General features: G+C 39.4%; 2 protein-coding genes across 2 annotated transcripts; one reads left to right on the top strand and one right to left on the bottom strand.

Moving 5' to 3' along the window:
* The first annotated feature begins 1,367 nt into the window (after window positions 1-1,367).
* On the top strand, window positions 1,368-24,232 carry LOC118804052 (carcinoembryonic antigen-related cell adhesion molecule 20-like). The gene is made up of 9 exons (XM_036564659.1): window positions 1,368-1,546; window positions 5,171-5,449; window positions 6,077-6,421; window positions 7,121-7,372; window positions 10,598-10,942; window positions 11,641-11,892; window positions 21,953-22,297; window positions 22,738-22,989; window positions 23,078-24,232. The coding sequence occupies exons 1-9, from the start codon at window positions 1,480-1,482 to the stop codon at window positions 23,248-23,250; spliced, it is 2,310 nt and encodes a 769-aa protein (XP_036420552.1). The 5' UTR covers window positions 1,368-1,479; the 3' UTR covers window positions 23,251-24,232.
* Window positions 9,449-10,156, bottom strand: LOC118804058 (CGG triplet repeat-binding protein 1-like; the record flags this gene model as incomplete). The annotated part of the gene is given in 2 exon segments (XM_036564667.1): window positions 9,449-9,900; window positions 9,902-10,156. Coding segments are annotated over 2 exon segments (447 nt in total), but the record flags the coding sequence as incomplete, so codon positions are not given.
* Window positions 24,233-24,471: the final 239 nt, after the last annotated feature.

The raw sequence follows: 24,471 nt of genomic DNA on the forward strand, positions 1-24,471 counted from the left end.
CTGAACTTGGGGAGATTGAAGACGAGCCGTGCTGCTGCATTCATGCATAACATGTTCACAATAACTGACATAGTGGCATTACATTTATTAATTCTGCAAAACAGTAGTTTAAATCTGTAGTAATAAAAAATCATTGACATTGAAGATGTTCTAGGGCTTTATGTCTTGGTAGTGTCAGTCTTTAGGGCTCCTTCTCTTGGTAGTGTCAGTCTTTAGGGCTCCTTCTCTTGGTAGTGTCAGTCTTTAGGGCTCCTTCTCTTGGTAGTGTCAGTCTTTAGGGCCTTTTCTGTTGGTAGTGTCAGACCAGGTCTCTTTCTCTTGGTAGGCAATCTGTAGGGCTCATACTTTTAAGTGGAGCCAGTCTTATAGAGAAAATATAGAGTAAAAATACAAAGTAATCACCTGCCAATACCCTCACAATCACCCTTTACCCGTTCTTTACTATACACATTGCAGTACTTTAGCAACCAAGAAAAATTCCATACCCAACTAAATGAGAACACCCTAGCAACCACCTGGAATAACATAGCAACCACTTCCAATCTTATAGCCACCACATAAAAACAATCTAGCAGTCACATGGGATAACACATGAACTGCTGAGAGACACCTTAACGACCACTTGGAATGACATTTTAGCAACTACCTAAGACACTACAGTACCCACCTTGCAACATCTTAGCATCCACTTAGGATGACATAGGAACTGTCTAGACACAACTTAGCTGAAGCAGTGAGGCACCCTTAAATAATACCATGCAACCGCCTTGAATACCTTCATAACTGCTTACCAGTGCCCTAGCAACCACCAAGCAGTATCCTTGCAGCAGCCTAGCAGCCACCTAAGAACTGCCTCAAATACCACAGTAACAAACGAGCAACAGCCCAGTAATACTGAGGAATTGCTTAAATTATGCAGTCACAATTTAGGAAACACAATTTATTGCTTACATTTTGCACTTTTTGGTCATTTAAGAGCTTTTTTTCCTCTGACAGTCTGACCAAACATTTCTGACAGTTGGGTTGCATTGTCTCTCTCTCTCTCTCACTCACTCACACACTCTCTCTTATATTTTCTCTCCTTCGTTTCTTGATCTTCCTGATCCACAGATTGAAGTGTTGGGAAATTTTAAGGGTTGGGCGTTTTTTACATCAGTGTGTGTATCAGGAAATGATTTACTAGTCCGTGAAAACTCGCACTCTCTCTCTCTCTCTCGCGCTCTCTCTCTCTCGCGTGCTCTCTCTCTCTCTCTCTCTCTCTCTCTCACACACACACACACACACACACACACACACACACACAGAGACACACAGGAATCTGGTTCTGGACGTGCCAGTCAGATAAAGAAAGAGAGGAAGTGAGTGAGGAGTGGTCAGTGAGTGGTCAGTTGGGAGGCTGTATTTGTAATTGTGGAATCTGATGTGTTTAATATTCCTTTCTCCTTTCTCCACTCTGTGGAGTTCTGGAGTTGGTTCAGGATGACAGTGTGTGTTCTGCCTGTGTTTTTGGTTGTGATGGGAGTGTATGTGGAATACACACACACTGGTGAGTACACACGGAGTAGGAGGGTGAGTGGGGAGTATGATGGCATAGAAAGTTTCCTGTCAGCTAAGGTTACATATCACTAACTCTTCACTGAAACAAGAGGAGAAATTCTGTGGAAAATGCAAGACTTTATGGGGTTTATTCTCGTTACTTTCAGTGTTTAAGGCTCTTAGATTTCGTCGTGTCAGTCCTTAGGCCTCCTTACTGTTGGTACTGCCGGTGTTTATTGCTGCTAGATTTGAAAGTGCTGGTCTTTAGGGCTCGTACTCTTGGTAGTGTGAGTTTTAGGGCTGCTTTGATTGGTAATGCCAGTCTTGGTATTATGTTATCATGTTAATCTTGGTAGTGCCAGAGTTTAGAGATCTTCCTCTTGGAGGTGTCTTTCAGGCTTTTACCTATGGTAGTTCCAGTCTTCTGTGTTCTACTAACCCCAGTAACTATAAAGGGAGAAATTGTTTGCAACATGCAGATTCTAAACTTTCCGTCTGTACCAAATTTGTGTTTGTATGTGATCTTGTATTTTCAATTTGCAAAAAGAAAAAAAATGATCTTTACGTTTTGCCTTTTATTATAAAGCAGGGTGGCTTATTCGGTTGTTTCCAATATAAAGGAAAAGCCTCAGAACAGTGAAAGGATTAGTGTTCACCCTACACACACAAACACACACACACTCATACACACAGCAGTACAGTCTGAGTGTGTGTTCAGACACGTGTGTTTGTCTGTGTGTCAGTCTGTGGTTGTTACTCTTTCTGTTATGTAACGCTCTGATCCGCCCTGCTCTTTGGTGGAGTTACATCCTCACACTGGATCTTCAACAACAATATGTAAAAAATTTACATGTCAGCCTCAAGTCAGAATGTTAAGAGACCAGACAAGTTTTGAATAAACTGATGATATCAAGTGAAACATTGTCCCTGAAGTTAAGCAACTGTTTTCTGCTCCAACTGACTGAATTCACAGTACATGAACAAACAAAAATAAATTCAAAACGTATGTCTCACCATGGCTGCCACCCGCAGTGCCATCTTGGATTGAAATTCATTTCATGATAGATAGATAGATAGATAGATAGATAGATAGATAGATAGATATTGTAGATTGTTGATCCCAAAGGAAAATTGCAGTGTTAAAGTAGCAAGATGCCTAATTGCACATGAACTTGGAGCTATTAGGTTGAAATAAAAATAGAAATAAAATAGACATAAATTAGACAGAAATAAAAATAAGATATACACAAGCTTTTCATGACAACTGATATAACACTATAGAACTATTTATGAATGCTTATTTCAGTAGAAGTAACCTGTCATAAAAGCTACTTTAGCTAACTTTGATCAAAATTTGCAAATGTTACCTTTATGGCAAATGACACCTGTTAGGATAAATATGGTACCTACTAGAATAAGCATTTATAAACATTTATGTCAGAGTTATGTCAGTCACAGAAAACCCATTGCAGAACTTCTGTAACATACAGTATTGTGCAAAAGAGCATGACCAGAGCAGAATAAGCAAGTGTAGTGCAGATGATACAGTGATGTACAGTATTAAATGAATTAGAGTGCAGAGTTGAACAGTCTGACAGCTGTAGAAAGAAAAGACCTGCAAAAGTGCACTTTAGCACTGACACCACCAGGGCTCTCCACTTTTCCTGCACTCAGTCATTGTGCCTCTCTTCTCACCTGATCAGCTGTGGTGTAGAGGTCTGGATGAGGAAAGGGGGGGGGGCACTGGGGGTGATCATTGTTTTGGGGCTGAGGAGGACACAAAGGGAGGGCGAGATGCGGTGATGTCCCAGGTGATGTATTGGTGAATGACCCACTACCAATCTTATTGTGGAAAGTGTTCAGCTCATTTGCCCTCATCCAGCTCTCCTCAGTCTGCTGACTGCAAGGCAGTTTATAGTGAAACACTTTCCTTATTCCGTCCCACCAAGCTTTCACCTCAACCCTCTGAAGATTGCTCTCTATTTTTCTCCTGTAGTCCTCCCTACACTCTCTAATTCTCACCTTCAGCTTCCTCTGCATGCTTCTCACACCATCCCTACTGCCAGCCCTAAAAGCCCTCTTCTTCTTGTTCAGTGGTGCCTTCAGATTGCTAGTGACCCAACGCAGCCTTGAATGGCACAGTATTGTCTACAAATACATTTTATGTAGTTTGTTACACAGCAACCATTCATGTCCTTAGCATGGGGTCCTCTAGCATGGGCCTCTTTGACATTGTCATATAGCAGGTCCAGTGTCCTGTGTTCCCAGGTGATGAACCTGACAGACTGTGAATGTGAGTAGAATGCAGGAAAGATTGGCATGGCTAAAGTCCCCAGTAGTCCTCCCGTCGCATTGTGGGTGATGTTACACACAAAGGCAGCAACAACAGACAGTGGGATGTACACCAATATTGCGATAACATGCTAACTGCTAATAGCTCAACGTCCAGGGTACATAATTGTTCCTTTACAGTAATGTGACCTGGATTGCATCAAATACTGTTGAAAAACAGTGCCAATCCACCTCCTCTTCTCTTTCCACTCTCTGCGCTGTTCTGGTCCTCTCTAACCACCTGAAAGCCTTCGACTAGCTTTAGGAATCAGTTTGTGCAGCCAGGTCTCAGTAAAACACATAAACCTACCTTCCCAGAATTCCCACTGACTCTGAGCTAACAGTGTTCATTCATCCATTTTGTTTGAGAGAGATCTCATATTGCCTGTAATCACTGACGGATCACAGGTGTGTACCTCTCTGCTTTACCTGTTGTTTTGCTCTGGCTTTGCACCCCTGGGACGGCTTGCAAGACCTCAGATGCACTAGGATCTCCTGCAGGATGATCCCGGATGTAAACAAAGCTGTGCACTGCCGATGTGTACTTTGCAGCACAAAGTGCATTAGTGACTATTATTAATAACAAATCCAGATGCAGCATTAAAGTGTTTGTGGTATAACAGAATTAATTCTGTGAGTCAGAAACTACTAGATGACTCCAAATCAGAATCAGAATTCGTTTCCAATTCTTATTCTCTGTTTCACAATCTGATTCTGTGAGAAAGTGCTTGATGACTGAATCACATTTAAAATTTGAATTTGACTCAGACTCTGAATCAGATTTAGAACCATATTCTGAGCCCAGTCATTTGAGCATGGTGTGTCTATATCATAAGCCCCAGTGTTCTCAGTTTAGGACGATAAATGAGACGAACTGAAAGGAGTGATGGAAGTTTTTACACTAACATTTTGATTTCCTCATAATTTTATTGATTTAACTCTACTATTGTTATCATTATTATTTTTATTATTACATTTTATTCTTCTTGATCAGTTTATGTTTACATTATTGTCTTTGTGATTTTTATATCCAGCAATTTGATCAACTTTTTTTGTTATGAATAATTTTGACAGACGCTCTGCTAGTCTGGTGAATTCAAAAGACTTTGACTGAGCAGTGGAGTGTAAGGAAACCAGCAGCGTTGCAGCTCTGGCATTACTCACATTAGGAGATTTTGTAGATGCTAAACCAGTCTGATGTGTCTGTGTGTAATCAGACTCTGCTATGTTGTTGTTGTGGATGTAAACATTATGACATATTGGTATTTAACTGTGTTTTTGTGCTTTATGATTTCATTGACAGATGGCTGTTCAACACTCACTGTTTCCCATGAGTCCCTGCTGGTGGAGTACGGAGAACCTGTTGAACTCAACTGCTCCATACCATCCAAACCACCTTCATCACAGCACATTCTGGGCTGGGAGTCTCAGATTAATCCTGTTCAAACAGACAGTGAAACCAGTGTGATGTGGAGATCACCCGGTCTGACACAGTGGGAGGTGAACGGAAGAGAGTTGTTCTGTTTCCTGACAGTGCCGAATAAAGAACAATGTAAAAAGAGGGTCCATCTGAGTCTTTACAGTGAGTACAGTAATCCCACCTGTGCAGTTTCCTCAGTACTGCAGTGCTGAAATGCTGAAAGCTGCTTTTCCTCTTTCCACTCACTGCCTTACACAGATCCTCCCTCTGATCACAGAGTTTACTGTGGATTTACGCTCCAACCACAGAACTGATCACTGGGATACGGTTCTAACAGTAATCATCGGTTTTCATTGATCTGGTTCTCATTTGTTAGACTGAGAGGCCTTTAACAGTCATCAGCTCTCATTAGTTAATATAAGCACTCCTGTCCAATGACAGACTCAGTTCTTTCCTTTTTCTATGTTCTAGATAATGCTACATTTCCTATCCTTCTAACATTAGTTTGCCTAATCAACGAGTGTTAGTTTGCCTAGCCTAACAAGTCAATGTAATTTTCACTGTTGTTTATCAATTCATGTGTTGACCAGAGGAGGATGGGTTCCCCTTTTGAGTCTTGCTTCCTCTCAGAGTTTCTTCCTCTTGATCTTAGAGAGATTTTCTTTCCACTGTTGCTCTCAGTGATGCTCATTTGGGGCTGAAACACAGATTCTCTGTAAAGCTGCTCTGTGAAAATGCCTGTTGTAAAAAGCACTTTTTAGATACATTTTAAAATACCTCTCTCTGCAGGGCGTCCAGACAGTGTGAAGATCAGCTCTGAGTCCAGCGTGTGGTCAGAAGGTCAGATGATGAAGCTGAAGTGTGAGATTAAGAATGTGGGTCCCTTACAGAACCTTACTGTACAGTGGACCAGAGTGGACCAGAATAAAAACAGAACAGTTACTGAAATGTCATATGGAAACTTCAGCTCTTCTGGAGAGGAGAGAAAGAGCGGGGATGTGACGGCCACACTGAATGTCTCAGCCAGCCGTGATGAAGATGGAGTCCAGTATCAGTGTGCAGCTCTACTGAAGCTGGTGCAGCTCCAACAACCACAAGTGGGAACATCAGAACCTCTGAACATCACAGTACACTGTGAGTTTATTACACCTGTGAACAGAACTGTGTAGCAGTGCTGTAGTCCAGATACTTACCTTCACCAGTACAGAGTCACCCACTGTCTTCATGGAAACATGCAAGCGGTTTAGCTAGCTAGCTAACATCAGCTGTAATATGTACAAACCCAATTCCACAAAAGTAGAAACGGTAGTTAAATGCAAATTATTATAGAAAGCAGGGATTTTACATGTATTTACATGTCTTTTACATATTTGTGGCATGGTTGGTGTAGTGTAGTGGGTAAGACCTCCACCTTGTACACTGTAGCCTGGAGTTCAATCCCCTGCCTAGGCAAGCACCCTACACTATACCAATAAGAGTCCTTGGGCAAGACTCCTAACACTACCTTCACCTACGTGTAGAAAATGATCAAACTGTAAGTCGCTCTGGATAAGAGCGTCTGCCAAAAGCTGAAAATGTTCAACAGAAAACAGCACAAAGAAGAAATGTTAGATTTTATATCTACATATTTCAGTTAGTTTTTTCCAGTCAGGCAAATCCAGGACTCTAATACTACATCATTATGTGCTGTAAAAGGTTTGCGTCAATCATATATAAAAAAATATATGATTGCACCTGAACTGTTGGAGTTTCCTGTACTAATTTTTAACTTAATCTCTATTAAAGAATAAACCATAATCTCTGTCCCACAGTGCTCTCTCTGTTTCTCATCAGATAAACCCAGCATATCAAGGCCCTCTGGCGGTGTCGAATCTGTGATTAGGGGCGATGAGCTGGTCCTGAACTGTTCAGCACATGGTAACCCCAGTCCTCAGTACACCTGGAGCTCACCTGGAAACATGAACCTCATGAACTCCTCCATCCTCATCATCAGCACTGTCGGGTCAGAAGATCAGGGTCAATACAGCTGCACTGCCTACAACGACAAAGGCTCTGATTCTGTGACTGTTACAGTGAATGTTTTAGGTGAGTGTAAAGTTCATTTATACGTTGTATGTGAAGATCTAATATGTGATAAGTAGAGACCTGCTAAATTCATGGGAAAATGAGCTTAATTTCACAGACGTTGTTTTCCAAGAATCACAGACTCCACAGATTCTTGTACTACATTTCACAGCAGTCATTTAATACCCTGTAAATTGCTAAGAATGCTATTTACTATACACAGCATAGCCAGACTAAATGGCTGAATGAAGCCTAGAACATTCAGCAGTGCTGCTAGGCTTCACGCTCTGTCTCAGAGACAAAAGTACATGTTCATGTTTTCACACAGACTCTCTGCATCCACAGGATTGGTTGGGGTTGACTGGCAGTGCCATGCTAGTTTTGCCAGATGTTGCAGTCTGAACTCAAACTTTTTTCCCAAAAACTTAACACTGGCAATTTGTCTGCGTCTTGTGCAATGTGTTTGTAGACCTACAGTTTCTGTCAAACGCAGAGACGGCATTGCTCAGTGAATTTAAATCCACTGTTGGAGATCATGTGCAGGATCAAAAATCTGCACTTCTTTCAGGAATTCAGCTGCTGGTTGATGAAGACTACTTTGCATGATGCTCTCATTTGACTCATCTCCATAGCAGCAATACTGCCTGATCATCTGAATGATGCAGGGAAACAAGTGATGCGCTCTTGTGTTTAACTCTGAGCAATCAGAGAGGGTTTGGTTCAACTCTGTTGCTGCGCAGAGTAAATCTTTTGTATGCCTTGTGAATCAAAACAGGTCAAGATTCAAACCAAGTGATCAAGTCCATTAGCTTGGTGGCATTTTTGGAAATTAACTGGACCTTGTGTGGGTGAGGATCGTGTAGGATATAGGTTGGCAACCCAAAGGTTAAGAAGAGCCATTTTGTCCTTTCAACAAAAATCAATCCACCTTGGGAGCCACAACATTTTTATGTCCATTTTACCATCTTGGCTGTAAATATGTCTCAGTATATGCTGATGTACTAGTATAGACTAAAAAATATAATAAAACGAAAACACAGACTTACTTTGCTCCGTTTTAAGCTTTAGCTCAGCTACAATCTCTTTTCTCACATCTCCAGCAGGAAACTTTTAGGCAGAAGTAGAACAGTTCCTTGTAAAATGTCTCTCAACGTTCAGTTTTTTAACGAGACTGAAGTCAGCTTGTCTTTGGCCAGCTTCTTGTTTGAATTTTCCCATTCCTTAAAGGGTGCCTGCATTGCCAGATTGAAACTGCTGCACCGTTGAAGGTGGAACAGGACAATGCAAACAAGAAGCCAGAAAATGAGACACTGACTGCAGCCTCATGACTTTTTAGTGTTTGTGTCTCGCTGCAGATTAAATGTATCAGGAAACCAGCTGGAGTGATTATAAATGCAAATAAATCTATTCATCTCCAAATTATCGATGTTCATCTTAAATCTCTCTCTTCACATTTTCATTGGCTACTAGCTAGGCGAGATTGTTATCTGCATAGGGTTAAAGGGTGAATCAGCAGTTCTACATTAACTCCAGAGTTTAAGACCATTTAGTGTTAAACTGTGTTGAATGATCAGCAGAGCTTTATTTTACTGTAAAGGAGGATTATTTTATTTTTACCTACAAATCTAATTCAGCTGTGGAGCCACAACAGGGCAGCAAAAGAGCTGCATGCGGCTCCAGAGTTGTGTGTTTCCAACCGCTGGTGTAGGACATTGACCGCTGGTGTAGCTGGTGTTGGTTTAACATTTCCATCAATGCCTGTGTTCAGGGTATCAGTACAAGGTCTTGATCCACAAACTCTGTGTAATGTCCAGATGAGCTGTGTGGTACTGTACTGCTCATAACCCTCATAACCACAAGTTCCACCATGCAATCACCGGATCAGGTGGCAGTTCAATTTGTCCCATACTTTTTCCTTTTTGTCTTTTCTTTGATGGTTTGCCGAAATGCATAGTTAGCAACTGGGGCAATGCTTGATGACCATTTTGACATAGCTTACCAACTCAACGACTCTAGATGACCAGAGAAATAAGGTGTGCATTGCATAAGATATGCACTAAATTTGGCATGAGATCCTGCAGGACAGATTTGTAGGACTTTATCACGTAGGTTACTTTGTCAGTAATGAAAGCAAACCTTAAAATCTGCACTTTATTATGTGAGAGTTTTAATTATGGCTTGTGAAACTGTGGTATTGTAAACCCAATCAGCCAGCACATCGTTTAGAGCTCTACTCCTAACATCCTCATCTTTGTCCAACATGAAACTGAAAATAACCTGCAAAACATACTTGACCTCTTCACTGGTAAACTTGTCCGAAATTACTCAAAAAGAATCACATGAATTTGTGAGTGACTTCACTTCTTCAAACTGTGTCTAAAAGACCTGGGAAAGTAGTCCTGTCTGAGTTTATTTGCTCTTGGTAAACCTCCTGTGATTTTGACATTGTGTTGAAGGTCTCTTAGTTTGGTGTGATCAAGCTTTTTCAGTGGAACGTTTACGTTGGCGAGTTCCACAGTTGCCAAACAGTGAACCTCTGTGCTCTCAGTTCTTTTCTTCAACATTAATCATCTTTTTCTTCTTGGCTCCCTCTTGTGGCTCTTTTCCAACAGCCCTCTTTTTGTGAAGATCAGTTTTACTCTCCAAGTGGTGCTGAACCGTTGCTCGCTGGGTGTAATCTAACAAGACACAACAACTAGTACAAAATAATTTACCATCATCAGCGGGTAAAACATTTTGTTCAAACTCATTTACTCTGTTCTCTGAAGTAGTGTTGTTTTTTTGCTGCTTTAGACATCTTGGACATCATGACTAACCCATTGCTAACTCATATGCTTGCTGTAGGATTGCTAAGAATGCTTCATAGTACATATTAACCACTGAACATGAGGCATTTCAGTGCTTTGTGAATCAAAATTGTCAAATCACTAAACACAAACCCACTTCAAGTCTTGAATTTCACAGGAAATTGTCTATTACACAGGAATTCGCTCATTTTGTGACTCGATTTTCACGACTGTGAATTTGGTAGGGCCCTAGTGATAAAGAATGCTGGTGTTCATTTTCCTTGTGTCTTCATTAGAGGACTACAGTAGAGTTGCCCTGGACAATGCCAGTTTGGAGTTTAGACCTGGATTCTCTGTAAAGCTGCTTTGTGAAAGTACTTGTGGTAAAACAGAACTATATAAATAAACCTTGAATTGAATTGAAATATGAACTGTTTGTGGATGTTGTCTCTCTCTGCAGAGCATCCACACACTACGAATTTAAGCTCTGTGTCCAACGTGTGGTCAGAAGGTCAGATGATGAAGCTGAATTGTGAGATTAAGAATACAGGACCGGTGCAGAATCTTACTGTACAGTGGACCAGAGTGGACCAGAATAAAAACAGAACAGTCACTGAAATGTCATATGGAAACTTCAGTATTTCTGAAAAACAGAAAGGGAGCGTGGATGCGACGGCCACACTGGAGGTCCTAGCCAGCCGTGATGAAGATGGAGTCCAGTATCAGTGTGCAGCTCTACTGAAGCTGGAGCAGCTCCAACAACCACAAGTGGGAACATCAGAACCTCTGAACATCACAGTACACTGTGAGTTTATTACACCTGTGAACAGAACTGTGTAGCAGTGCTGTAGTCCAGATACTACCTTCACCAGTACAGAGTCACCCACTGTCTTCATGGAAACATGCAAGCGGTTTAGCTAGCTAGCTAACATCAGCTGTAATATGTACAAACCCAATTCCACAAAAGTAGAAACGGGAGTTAAATGCAAATTATTATAGAAAGCAGGGATTTTACATGTATTTACATGTCTTTTACATATTTGTGGCATGGTTGGTGTAGTGTAGTGGGTAAGACCTCCACCTTGTACACTGTAGCCTGGAGTTCAATCCTCTGCCTAGGCAAGCGCCCTACACTATACCAATAAGAGTCCTTGGGCAAGACTCCTAACACTACCTTCACCTACATGTAGAAAATGATCAAACTGTAAGTCGCTCTGGCTAAGAGCGTCTGCCAAAAGCTGAAAATGTTCAACAGAAAACAGCACAAAGAAGAAATGTTAGATTTTATATCTACATATTTCAGTTAGTTTTTTCCAGTCAGGCAAATCCAGGACTCTAATACTACATCATTATGTGCTGTAAAAGGTTTGCGTCAATCATATATAAAAAAATATATGATTGCACCTGAACTGTTGGAGTTTCCTGTACTAATTTTTAACTTAATCTCTATTAAAGAATAAACCATAATCTCTGTCCCACAGTGCTCTCTCTGTTTCTCATCAGATAAACCCAGCATATCAAGGCCCTCTGGCGGTGTCGAATCTGTGATTAGGGGCGATGAGCTGGTCCTGAACTGTTCAGCACATGGTAACCCCAGTCCTCAGTACACCTGGAGCTCACCTGGAAACATGAACCTCATGAACTCCTCCATCCTCATCATCAGCACTGTCGGGTCAGAAGATCAGGGTCAATACAGCTGCACTGCCTACAACGACAAAGGCTCTGATTCTGTGACTGTTACAGTGAATGTTTTAGGTGAGTGTAAAGTTCATTTATACGTTGTATGTGAAGATCTAATATGTGATAAGTAGAGACCTGCTAAATTCATGGGAAAATGAGCTTAATTTCACAGACGTTGTTTTCCAAGAATCACAGACTCCACAGATTCTTGTACTACATTTCACAGCAGTCATTTAATACCCTGTAAATTGCTAAGAATGCTATTTACTATACACAGCATAGCCAGACTAAATGGCTGAATGAAGCCTAGAACATTCAGCAGTGCTGCTAGGCTTCACGCTCTGTCTCAGAGACAAAAGTACATGTTCATGTTTTCACACAGACTCTCTGCATCCACAGGATTGGTTGGGGTTGACTGGCAGTGCCATGCTAGTTTTGCCAGATGTTGCAGTCTGAACTCAAACTTTTTTCCCAAAAACTTAACACTGGCAATTTGTCTGCGTCTTGTGCAATGTGTTTGTAGACCTACAGTTTCTGTCAAACGCAGAGGCGGCATTGCTCTTGTGTGGGTGAGGATCATGTAGGATATAGGTTGGCAGCCCAAAGGTTAAGAAGAGTCATTCTGTCCTTTCAACAAAAATCAATCCACCTTGTGAGCCACGACATTATGTCCATTTTATCATCTTGGCTGTAAATATGGCTCAGTATGTGCTGGTGTACTACACACCCAGCCATTACCATGTCTTGGGATGTCTTAAGACATGTCTAAAGACACATTATGAAGACGTCTTAGGACATCTTGAGGCATGTCTTAAGAAATGAAGACATGTCTTTAAGACGTGTCTATAGACACGGATCTTAAGATGTCTTGGCAATAATAACATCCCAAGACGTCTCAAGATGTAGGATGCATAATACGTATTTTTAAATTTTACCTACATTTTTTTAAATAAATCTTTTACTTTTAAATTTTTTTAAGGGAATTTTAAAACGTAACATTATTTATAGCAGAAATTCTAGTAATTAATTTTTCATTATTTAATTTTTATGTAGGCTGCATAATAGTATCACTTATTTTAATATATATATTGTATATTATTTTATAAACATACAAACATTACATACATTAGTACATACTACATTTATACATTTCAAAACATGAATATGAAACCACTAAATGACTTTGTTTACATCAAGTGTACAAAAACCTGGAATTTGCCTTTAAATGTTTCTGTTGCATTAGGAAAGCTTATGGAATCAGTGAAAATCTATTTGTGAGTTCAGACCATCCCTTCAACATGGTGGTAGTGTGAGGGAACCTCTTATGAAACTATTTTGTAACTATTTTGTAGATTAAAAATCTAATTCAGTGCTTTTAAATACCTTTTTATAGTTATTAACCCTTAATGTTTTAAAAAATGTGGGAAAAACGTGTTAAAAATACATTCTTTTCCATTACTATTTTACAGTTGCTTCATTTTTTAATGAAGGTATCATTTTATCAACTTTTAAAATAATAATAAGAAGAAGGAGAACAAGAACAATAATAAGTATGCATAAATTACAGTAATGTAATTTAAAGGAATTAATGGAAAATCAGTATTTTAGTTTTGTATTTCCTTGTTAATCTGTTAAAAATTCAGAAAACTTCTACATTCAAATAATTTACTCTGCAATCCAAAGCATAGCCCATGAAAAAGCACCCACATAGCTTACAAAAATTATAGATTACACTTATTGTTTATTGTTTTTACAACTGTGTATATGCACAGTACAATAGCGTCATCACACTTGACATGTTCTACAAACATGTTAACTGACTTTGTGTAGAAATTTGAAATATACTGCAATAAATACTCAGTTCCACAAACCAATGAATCTGATTTTAAGGTCTGCTGTTATTCCGTATATACGTTCATACCCAGCCATCACCATGTCTTGGGATGTCTTAAGATATGTCTAAAGACACATTATGAAGACGTCTTAGGACATCTTGAGGCATGTCTTAAGAAATGAAGACATGTCTTTAAGACGTGTCTATAGACACGGATCTTAAGATGTCTTGGCAATAATAACATCCCAAGATGTCTCAAGATGTAGGATGCATAATACGTATTTTTAAATTTTACCTATATTTTTTTTTTTAAATAAATCTTTTACTTTTAATTTTTTTTAAGGGAATTTTAAAACGTAACATTATTTATAGCAAAAATTCTAGTAATTAAATTTTTTTCATTATTTATTTTTTTGTTCTATGTAGGATGCATAATGGTATCACTTATTTTAATATATATACATTGTATATTATTTTATTGACATACAAGCATTACATACATTAGTACATAGTACATTTATACATTTCAGAACAAATTTAACAACAAAAGTAATAATAATAATAATAATAATAATAGGCACATGGTTCCCAGTCTGTAACTTTCACTACAATAACCATTTTATATGAAACCACTAAATTACCTTGTTTACATCGCAATGACAGAATCAAGTGTACAAAAACCTGGAATTCGCCTTTAAATGTTTCTGTTGCATTAGAAAAGTTTATGGAATCAGTGAAAATTTATTTGTGAGTTCAGACCATGCCTTCAACATGGTGGTAGTGTGAGGGAAGACTCTTATGCAACTATTTTGTAATACAGCGTTGCTGCAAAATTTAAAAATCTAATTCAGTTCTTTTAAATACCTTTTTATAGTAATTAACCCTTAATGTTTTAAAAATGTGTTAAACATTTTTTTACAATTACTATTTTACAGTTGCTTCATTTTTTAATGAAGGTATCATTTATCAACTTTTAAAATAATAATAAGAATGAGAACAAAGAACAGTAATAAGTATGCATGAATTACAGTAATGTAATTTAAAGGGGTATGGAAAATCACTTTTTTACAATTTTGTATTTCCTTGTTAATCTGTTAAAAATTCAGAATACTTCTATATTCAAATAATTTACTCAATCCAAAGCATAGCCCATGAAAAAGCACCCACATAGCTTTCAAAAATATAGATTACAGTTATTGTTTTTACAACTGTGTATATGCACAGTACAATAGCGTCATCACACTTGATATGTTCTACAGACAGAGAAAAACATGTTAACTGACTTTGTATAGAAATTTGAAATATACTGCAATAAATACACAGTTCCACAAACCAATGAATCTGATTTTAAGGTCTGCTGTTACTCCGTATATAAGTTATGCTGAGGTTATTAGCAATATAGTACTATGAACAATTATAAATGATGGGAAACTATTTTAAGACAAATTCAAATGGACTAAAAAAAACTGACCAACAGAGTAATACAGAGGTCTGAACCCCAGCAGCACTCCTAACATACCTGAGCCAGATAATGATCAGCTGTCAAACAATTAATACCAGACACAGATGTGCTGGGAGCTGGAATAGAGCCAAGCTGTGGACATTTTATGTGGACATATGTGGACACAGGAAACAGGACACAGATAACTCAGTGTGCATATGTCCATGCCGTAATGCCTGAACACTAACATTACTGATATCGCACTGCTAATGTTACCGATCTCTCCTTTCAGAGTTAAATCCGTGATGAGTGAGAGAGCTGTCAGATTCACAGCCCGTCGCTTCTTCCTCTGTTTTTTCTCAGTGTTGGTCTTCTTTGTCAGAGATATGAGGAAAATGCATCTGTTAAAAAATCAATTTTAAGACAATAAATTTGAAATTACTTTTGGATCTGCGTACACAAGCAGGCTGAATTTAAAGGGGACCTGTTATGCTAATTTCCAATGTTCATAAATTTATTTTTGGGGTCGACTATAATACATTTACATGCTTCAGTGTTCCAGAAACACATTATTTTTCTCATACTGTAATTGTTCACCCACCCTCTGTCTGAAACGCTCTGTTAGAGCTCCAGTGTCTTTAAGCCCCTCCTTCCTGATGAGCCCAGTATGCTCAGATTAGCTAGCTCGCTCACTTGGCTCTGACTGATCAAGCACCAGAGCGGTTCCGCCAATACATGGCCTCCGGTAGATGCGTTGCGTTGTGTGAGGGCATACCAAGCTCGCTGGTAGGTGGGCAATAAGGATTGTGTTATGGGATTACATCATCTTGTAACAAAGGAAAAGGGCTGGGAACTCCAGCCCTCAGGCAGCTGAGAAAAGTGGTTTCTGTGGGAGAGAGTTTCTCCCTCTGGCAGATACTTTCAGCTTTGAATCTTACATGCACAAAAAGCTACATAACACAGTAAATAAAAGGGAAAGCATTATATATTCTCTTTATAAGTAGAATATAATGTACAGTATACATAATTTTACTCATCTAAAATCAACTCAGGCATTTAGTACACAAAGAAATGTGACAAGGCTTTAAATAATACCTATGCATGAACTCCAGCGTGGCACTCAGCTCACACGCATAGCTGATGTTCAGACAATGATGTTCAGTGTAATGAAAGAAGCATCAGGATGAGGCCACTTGTGTAAGAGCACAGTTGAGTGTTGAGAATGATATGGACTGCCACCATACTGGATGAGGCCCAAAGAGAGGATGTTCCTTTGGAAGGATTGAAAACAACAAAGTTGATTAGATAATTCACAATTCTATTGTTTTCATCCTCTAACATGCCAAAGTCAACACGTGACAGAAATGATCATTTGCAGCTGAGGCAGGTGTGAGCTTAGTACTGATATCTGTATCTGTTAAAAGCTGTGTTAAAGGAGAATTACATGATTTTTAAGCACAATTTCATCATTAAGATGCAAAAAAATAGTTTGATACAAAATGTTCCACTGTGGAAAAACTTACAGAGTCAGAGTTGTTCACAGTGGCAGTGACAAGAACCAGGCGTTTGAAGAGCTCAATGCCTCTAATCTCTCTCACAGAGAATTATTACATGAAATGATTATTAATAAGAGCTGAACTCTATTAGATCATGTTTACCACATGCTTTATGCTATAAATTGTAGGGGTCTGAGACTTGCAGTATTACACATTAAAGCACTGTGAAGAAGTAAATTCATAAATATTGATACAGTGTTGGTGATATTGCCATATCGATATTTTGAACACAGCTGTAATGGCAAATAACATATTAATAAACTGAATGAATAAAGTGCAGATATTTGAGTACTGTAACCCAGCTTTACCTAAACATTCTGCTCTTCTGTATTACAATAAATACTTCATGAAATATATTTGTTTGAAATACCCACCAAATCTAAACATCTGTCTGACATTCATATAGTTTTATTTAAAAAATTAAAACTTGAGTCTCACCAGTTGCTCAGTTTCAGATGATTTCTGATGAGAAACATCTAAAACAAAACAGACACATGAGGTAAATGCAGCAAAACAACAACAGTAAGGCATAACAATGAAAAACACAAAACAAACTGGTCATTATATATTACTAATAAATGTAGCCCAGTAAAACATCTAAAGCACAGATAATACATTTTAAAAATACTCTAGAAAGTACAAATCCACCGAGACGTTACTGGAGTAAATGTAACTGAGCAAATTAAGATGATTACTACTCTCTCTGAACTACACAGACTGACGGACTGTGTTCAGTTTCATTGTTGTATTTTTCAGTGCGCTGACCCTGCTGCGCTGTGATCAGTGCGCTGACCCTGCTGCGCTGTTGCTCAGTGTGCTGACCCTGCTGCGCTGTGATCAGTGCGCTGACCCTGCTGCGCTGTGATCAGATCAGTGCGCTGACCCTGCTGCGCTGTTGATCAGTGCGCTGACCCTGCTGCGCTGTGATCAGTGCGCTGACCCTGCTGCGCTGTGATCAGTGCGCTGACCCTGCTGCGCTGTTGATCAGTGCGCTGACCCTGCTGCGCTGTTGATCAGTGCGCTGACCCTGCTGCGCTGTTGATCAGTGCGCTGACCCTGCTGCGCTGTGATCAGTGCGCTGACCCTGCTGCACTGTGATCAGTCTTAGATTTATTTCTGAGGCAGTCTTTCATTTGGAGCGCGTGCTAAGCGGCATCTGACGCAGCCGCGAGGCGTAAACAGACACGCCCCTTAGCCGCTAGCTAGCTACATACGCTAACCTAACGCTGGTGTCTTCACTCGGCAGATCGACCCAGAAATAACGTTACAGAAATTAAAGTTTACTCCAGCTGACTGTCAGTGAGGCTGCTTCTCATTTTGTCCCTACTCACCTTTTAAAAGCAGAGTCTGACCGCTGCAGTCGGGACTCCAGTCGCCACTCCACTCGGTCCAGTCAGTTAACTTTAGTCAGCTACGCAGCTGAAACTCCTCGTTTGTGGAGCTGAAAGCGTCACCCGGCAGGCGGCGCTGTCTCAGTAAGGAGTGTAAGAGACTGTCTTATCGAGGATTAACACTCGCTAAACAAACTCGATAAACTGCCCGCGGTAGCGACCTGAGAGACTCGCTCACTGTAACGGCTGTAACGGTCGCGCTCGGCTTCAAACGGAGGAACGGCGGAGAGCGCTCGCGCTTCAAAACCGAACGTCCCAGCGGCGGAGTCCCGCGCTCTGATTGGTCTAAACTCCCGCCAGTCTTTTGTTTGACCTCCCATAGATCTTTTTCCGGTTCGCGCCTCTCTGTACTGAATGAACTGAGCTGTTCTGTTTTTGTTTGTTTGTTTTTTTAATCTAGACACAGAATAGAAAACTGCAAACTCTTGAAATACACGAGACAGCTGTGCAGCATTATCATACAGCATCACTGGAGGCCATGTCTTAATATATTAAAGTCAAAGTATGAAGTTGGACATTTAAACAAAAATCTGTTTATTATGTAATTGTATGTAACGAGACAATTACTACCCACATACATCTGTTTGTGTTTTCCAAATACCTGGAGTTAATAATTTTGAAAGTTATACATGGTATATAAAAAGTTTTTTCTTTTTCTGTTGGGCCAAATTAAAAGTCCTAATGGTCTAACTGTGGGCAGCCCTGCTCTGCTTAAGAAAATAAACAGGAGTGTAGATGTTGGAGAGAGTAAACCAAGGGCTTTTTCTGCATTAAGTTTTGGTGGTATGAGATCTCTAAAGTACTCAGGTTAGCTGTTAAGTACATTTACTTCCTATTAGCTCAAAGTTGTTTTATCTTGGTTCCTAGCTTGTTGTCTCTGGTTACAATTGTACATTTGAAAATAGATCAATGTTGTGTTAATCATAGCATGCTTTCTGCAAATGAGCCAAAGGCTGTGACTGACTGTGATTGTAACATTTACCAATGGAGATAAATCAAAAGTTATTCTACCATGAACTTCACTGATATAAGGAAATGAGTTTAAACATTTTAAGGTAAGGTAATTGTTTAAGAATTGAATGACTGTAAACACATTTCTGCAATAATCAAAAAACAAAACATACAAAAAAAAAAGAATCACAAAAGTACAGCAAGTAAAACCTTAGTGAATGTTCTTTTAGCAATATCACACAAAAACCATAAGATTACAGCAGGCTGTTTCTTGAGGACATACTTATATTCTCTCTTATATAGTTATATTCTCATTATATTCTACATTAGGCAGTGCTGTGGTAATCCTGGTAATCCTCAGTAGTAATTTTCAGTTTGGCAGTACCACAGGAATATCACACTCATACCACAGGACTTTTGGTAATGGACCACTCTTTGGACTCAACTGAACTGTCTTAAGACACAACATCTCTGCGTCTTAAGACAAAGTGATGTCTTAAGTCATGCCTCGTCTTCAAGACACACAAAATAATTACTTCTTTGTCTTAAGACGTTAACTTTCATGTCTCAAGACAAAGATCGTGTCTTCACTCATACGTCTTAAGACGTTCTTGAGATGTCTTGGCATAAGAAAATGTCTCAAGACATCTTATAAATATTGTCAAGACATCTTAAGACACAGTGACAGCTGGGTATGTAGTATAGACTAAAAAATATAATAAAACGAAAACACAGACTTACTTTGCTCCGCTTTAAGCTTTAGCACAGTTACAATCTCTTTTCTCACATCTCCAGCAGGAAACTTTTAGGCAGAAGTAGAACAGTTCCTTGTAAAATGTCTCTCAACGTTCAGTTTTTTAACGAGACTGAAGTCAGCTTGTCTTTGGCCAGCTTCTTGTTTGAATTTTCCCATTCCTTAAAGGGTGCCTGCATTGCCAGATTGAAACTGCTGCACCGTTGAAGGTGGAACAGGACAATGCAAACAAGAAGCCAGAAAATGAGACACTGACTGCAGCCTCATGACTTTTTAGTGTTTGTGTCTCGCTGCAGATTAAATGTATCAGGAAACCAGCTGGAGTGATTATAAATGCAAATAAGTCTATTCATCTCCAAATTATCGATGTTCATCTTAAATCTCTCTCTTCACATTTTCATTGGCTACTAGCTAGGCGAGATTGTTATCTGCATAGGGTTAAAGGGTGAATCAGCAGTTCTACATTAACTCCAGAGTTTAAGACCATTTATTGTTAAACTGTGTTGAACGATCAGCAGAGCTTTATTTTACTGTAAAGGAGGATTATTTTATTTTTACCTACAAATCTAATTCAGCTGTGGAGCCACAACAGGGCAGCAAAAGAGCTGCATGCGGCTCCAGAGTTGTGTGTTTCCAACCGCTGGTGTAGGACATTGACCGCTGGTGTAGGACATTGACCGCTGGTGTAGCTGGTGTTGGTTTAACATTTCCATCAATGCCTGTGTTCAGGGTATCAGTACAAGGTCTTGATCCACAAACTCTGTGTAAATGTCCAGATGAGCTGTGTGGTACTGTACTGCTCATAACCCTCATAACCACAAGTTCCACCATGCAATCACCGGATCAGGTGGCAGTTCAATTTGTCCCATACTTTTTCCTTTTTGTCTTTTCTTTGATGGTTTGCCGAAATGCATAGTTAGCAACTGGGGCAATGCTTGATGACCATTTTGACATAGCTTACCAACTCAACGACTCTAGATGACCAGAGAAATAAGGTGTGCATTGCATAAGATATGCACTAAATTTGGCATGAGATCTTGCAGGACAGATTTGTAGGACTTTATCACATAGGTTACTTTGTCAGTAATGAAAGCAAACCTTAAAATCTGCACTTTATTATGTGAGAGTTTTAATTATGGCTTGTGAAACTGTGGTATTGTAAACCCAATCAGCCAGCACAGCGTTTAGAGCTCTACTCCTAACATCCTCATCTTTGTCCAACATGAAACTGAAAATAACCTGCAAAACATACTTGACCTCTTCACTGGTAAACTCATCCGAAATTACTCAAAAAGAATCACATGAATTTGTGAGTGACTTCACTTCTTCAAACTGTGTCTAAAAGACCTGGGAAAGTAGTCCTGTCTGAGTTTATTTGCTCTTGGTAAACCTCCTGTGATTTTGACATTGTGTTGAAGGTCTCTTAGTTTGGTGTGATCAAGCTTTTTCAGTGGAACGTTTACGTTGGCGAGTTCCACAGTTGCCAAATAGTGAGCCTCTGTGCTCTCAGTTCTTTTCTTCAACATTAATCATCTTTTTCTTCTTGGCTCCCTCTTGTGGCTCTTTTCCAACAGCCCTCTTTTTGTGAAGATCAGTTTTACTCTCCAAGTGGTGCTGAACCGTTGCTCGCTGGGTGTAATCTAACAAGACACAACAACTAGTACAAAATAATTTACCATCATCAGCGGGTAAAACATTTTGTTCAAACTCATTTACTCTGTTCTCTGAAGTAGTGTTGTTTTTTTGCTACTTTAGACATCTTGGACATCATGACTAACCCATTGCTAACTCATATGCTTGCTGTAGGATTGCTAAGAATGCTTCATAGTACATATTAACCACTGAACATGAGGCATTTCAGTGCTTTGTGAATCAAAATTGTCAAATCACTAAACACAAACCCACCTCAAGTCTTGAATTTCACAGGAAATTGTCTATTACACAGGAATTGGCTCATTTTGTGACTCGATTTTCACGACTGTGAATTTGGTAGGGCCCTAGTGATAAAGAATGCTGGTGTTCATTTTCCTTGTGTCTTCATTGGAGGACTACAGTAGAGTCGCCCTGGACAAAGCCAGTTTGGAGTTTAGACCTGGATTCTCTGTAAAGCTGCTTTGTGAAAGTACTTGTGGTAAAACAGAACTATAAAAATAAACCTTGAATTGAATTGAAATATGAACTGTTTGTGGATGTTGTCTCTCTCTGCAGAGCATCCACACACTACGAATTTAAGCTCTGTGTCCAACGTGTGGTCAGAAGGTCAGATGATGAAGCTGAAGTGTGAGATTAAGAATACAGGACCGGTGCAGAATCTTACTGTACAGTGGACCAAAGTGGACCAGAATAAAAACAGAACAGTCACTGAAATGTCATATGGAAACTTCAGTATTTCTAAAAAACAGAAAGGGAGCGTGGATGTGACGGCCACACTGGAGGTCCTAGCCAGCCGTGATGAAGATGGAGTCCAGTATCAGTGTGCAGCTCTACTGAAGCTGGAGCAGCTCCAACAACCACAAGTGGGAACATCAGAACCTCTGAAAATTACAGTACACTGTGAGTTTATTACACCTGTGAACAGAACTGTAGCCTGGAGTTCAATCCCCTGCCTAGGCAAGTGCCCTACACTATACCAATAAGAGTCCTTGGGCAAGACTCCTAACACTACCTTCACCTACATGTAGAAAATGATCAAACTGTAAGTCGCTCTGGCTAAGAGCGTCTGCCAAAAGCTGAAAATGTTCAACAGAAAACAGCACAAAGAAGAAATGTTAGATTTTATATCTACATATTTCAGTTAGTTTTTTCCAGTCAGGCAAATCCAGGACTCTAATACTACATCATTATATGCTGTAAAAGGTTTGCGTCAATCATATATAAAAAATATATGATTGCACCTGAACTGTTGGAGTTTCCTGTACTAATTTTTAACTTAATCTCTATTAAAGAATAAACCATAATCTCTGTCCCACAGTGCTCTCTCTGTTTCTCGTCAGATAAACCCAGCATATCAAGGCCCTCTGGCGGTGTCGTATCTGTGATTAGGGGTGATGAGCTGGTCCTGAACTGTTCAGCACATGGTAATCCCAGTCCTCAGTACACCTGGAGCTCACCTGGAAACATGAACCTCATGAACTCCTCCATCCTCATCATCAGTACTGTCGGGTCAGAAGATCAGGGTCAATACAGCTGCACTGCCTACAACGACAAAGGCTCTGATTCTGTGACTGTGAGGGTTAACGTTGTAGGTGAGTGTAAAGATCGTGTAACCACTGTATGTGTAGATCTAATCTGTGAAAGTGAAGCTGATGTTCTGTTCCTTTGTGTCTTCTTCAGTGGACTACAAGCTGATCATCATCGCTATCTGTGCTGTAGTTACTGTGGTGTTGATAATTGGATTTTCCTTTTGGTGTTATCAACGCACCCAGAACATCCGGAGGAACCATGCTAACCTACTCGCAGCCTCAGACGCTCCACCTACAGACTCTCTGAAAGACACTGCATGCTAAGAGGGCCACATCTAGCAGTTAAGCCTCTCTTTGGCTGTTCAAACCTCAGTGTTAATGCAGTTCTGTGTACTGGTTTATTGTCCAATGGGAAACAATGTTTGTCAAGCTAAATAACACAGCATTTCTCTGTGGCTACAGAGGTGTAGTAAACCACTGGGTGCAGTTTTGTTTTAGCACTGTTTTAACAATCAGTTGGTTCACATATCAAATTTTCTCATCTCATCCATGTACACTGATGAAGCGAGAAGTCTGACTTCTGACTACTGTATTTAATTCTAACTCTGACTCCATTGTGGCTGATGCTAACCCTGACCCTACTGAAAGTAACATTAACCTTAACTCTACTGTTTCAAGATCAAGAATAGTTCTAAACTTTTTATAACTGTTCAAAGGCATAAAACAGGATCCTCACAGGATCCAGTGCCAATACCTACATTCCTGCACTTAATATCAAACCTATCCTAATTGTACCTGATGCCAATCCTGATTCTACTGTATCTATTGCCAATCCTGATTCTACTGCATCTAATGCTAACGCTGACCCTACTTTATCTACTAATGCAAACCCTGACCCTACTTTGTCTATGCCTCACCTTGACTCTACTGTACCTAATTCTAACACTGACTCTACTGTATCTACTAATGCTAACCCTGACTTTACTGTACCTAATGCTAACACTGACTCTACTATACCTAATTCTAACACTGACTCTACTATTGGGTCGCCACCACCAAACTAAGGGTATGGGCCAATTGGGAGGGCGAAGAGGAGCACAGTGAGGAGTCCCAGAATGCAGTGCACCTCTCACCTGCAGTGCACCTGAGTGTATTTTTAAATGTTTTGCATTTTTATTGAAAAGTTACAAAGTGGTGCTTTGACAAAAAACCTTAGAGCTCATTATTATTAAATATAAGTATTAAATATTAATTTTACAATATATTAGAATTAAAACAATGACAGATATAATAAAACAACATATAAACATGCTTAGAAAAAATGTTTTTTTATATTTTCTTCCTTTGTTTTACTCCACAAATGTATGGTGTCCACATACTTTTTTAATAAAAGTGATTTTTATGTAAAATGATAAAAATCATTTTTTTATAAAAATTATTTTAAAAAATCTGAAAACAATTTCTAATAATTCATATATGAAAAGGTTAAATTGTTGAATGTGTTCCATGTTGTTTGTTAGTTTGTGTTATGTCATAATTGTGTTT

This window comes from Colossoma macropomum, unplaced genomic scaffold (genome assembly GCF_904425465.1).
Source record: "Colossoma macropomum unplaced genomic scaffold, Colossoma_macropomum, whole genome shotgun sequence".
NCBI lineage: Eukaryota > Metazoa > Chordata > Actinopteri > Characiformes > Serrasalmidae > Colossoma > Colossoma macropomum.

What these genes read in the sequence shown, in the direction of transcription:
- LOC118804052 (XM_036564659.1), top strand. Translation starts at nt 1,480, where the DNA reads ATGACAGTGTGTGTTCTGCCTGTGTTTTTGGTTGTGATGGGAGTGTAT. An exon ending in GGTCCATCTGAGTCTTTACA is followed by an intron (nt 5,450 to 6,076) that starts GTGAGTACAGTA and finishes CTCTCTCTGCAG; the next exon opens with GGCGTCCAGACAGTGTGAAG. An exon ending in TCTGAACATCACAGTACACT is followed by an intron (nt 6,422 to 7,120) that starts GTGAGTTTATTA and finishes GTTTCTCATCAG; the next exon opens with ATAAACCCAGCATATCAAGG.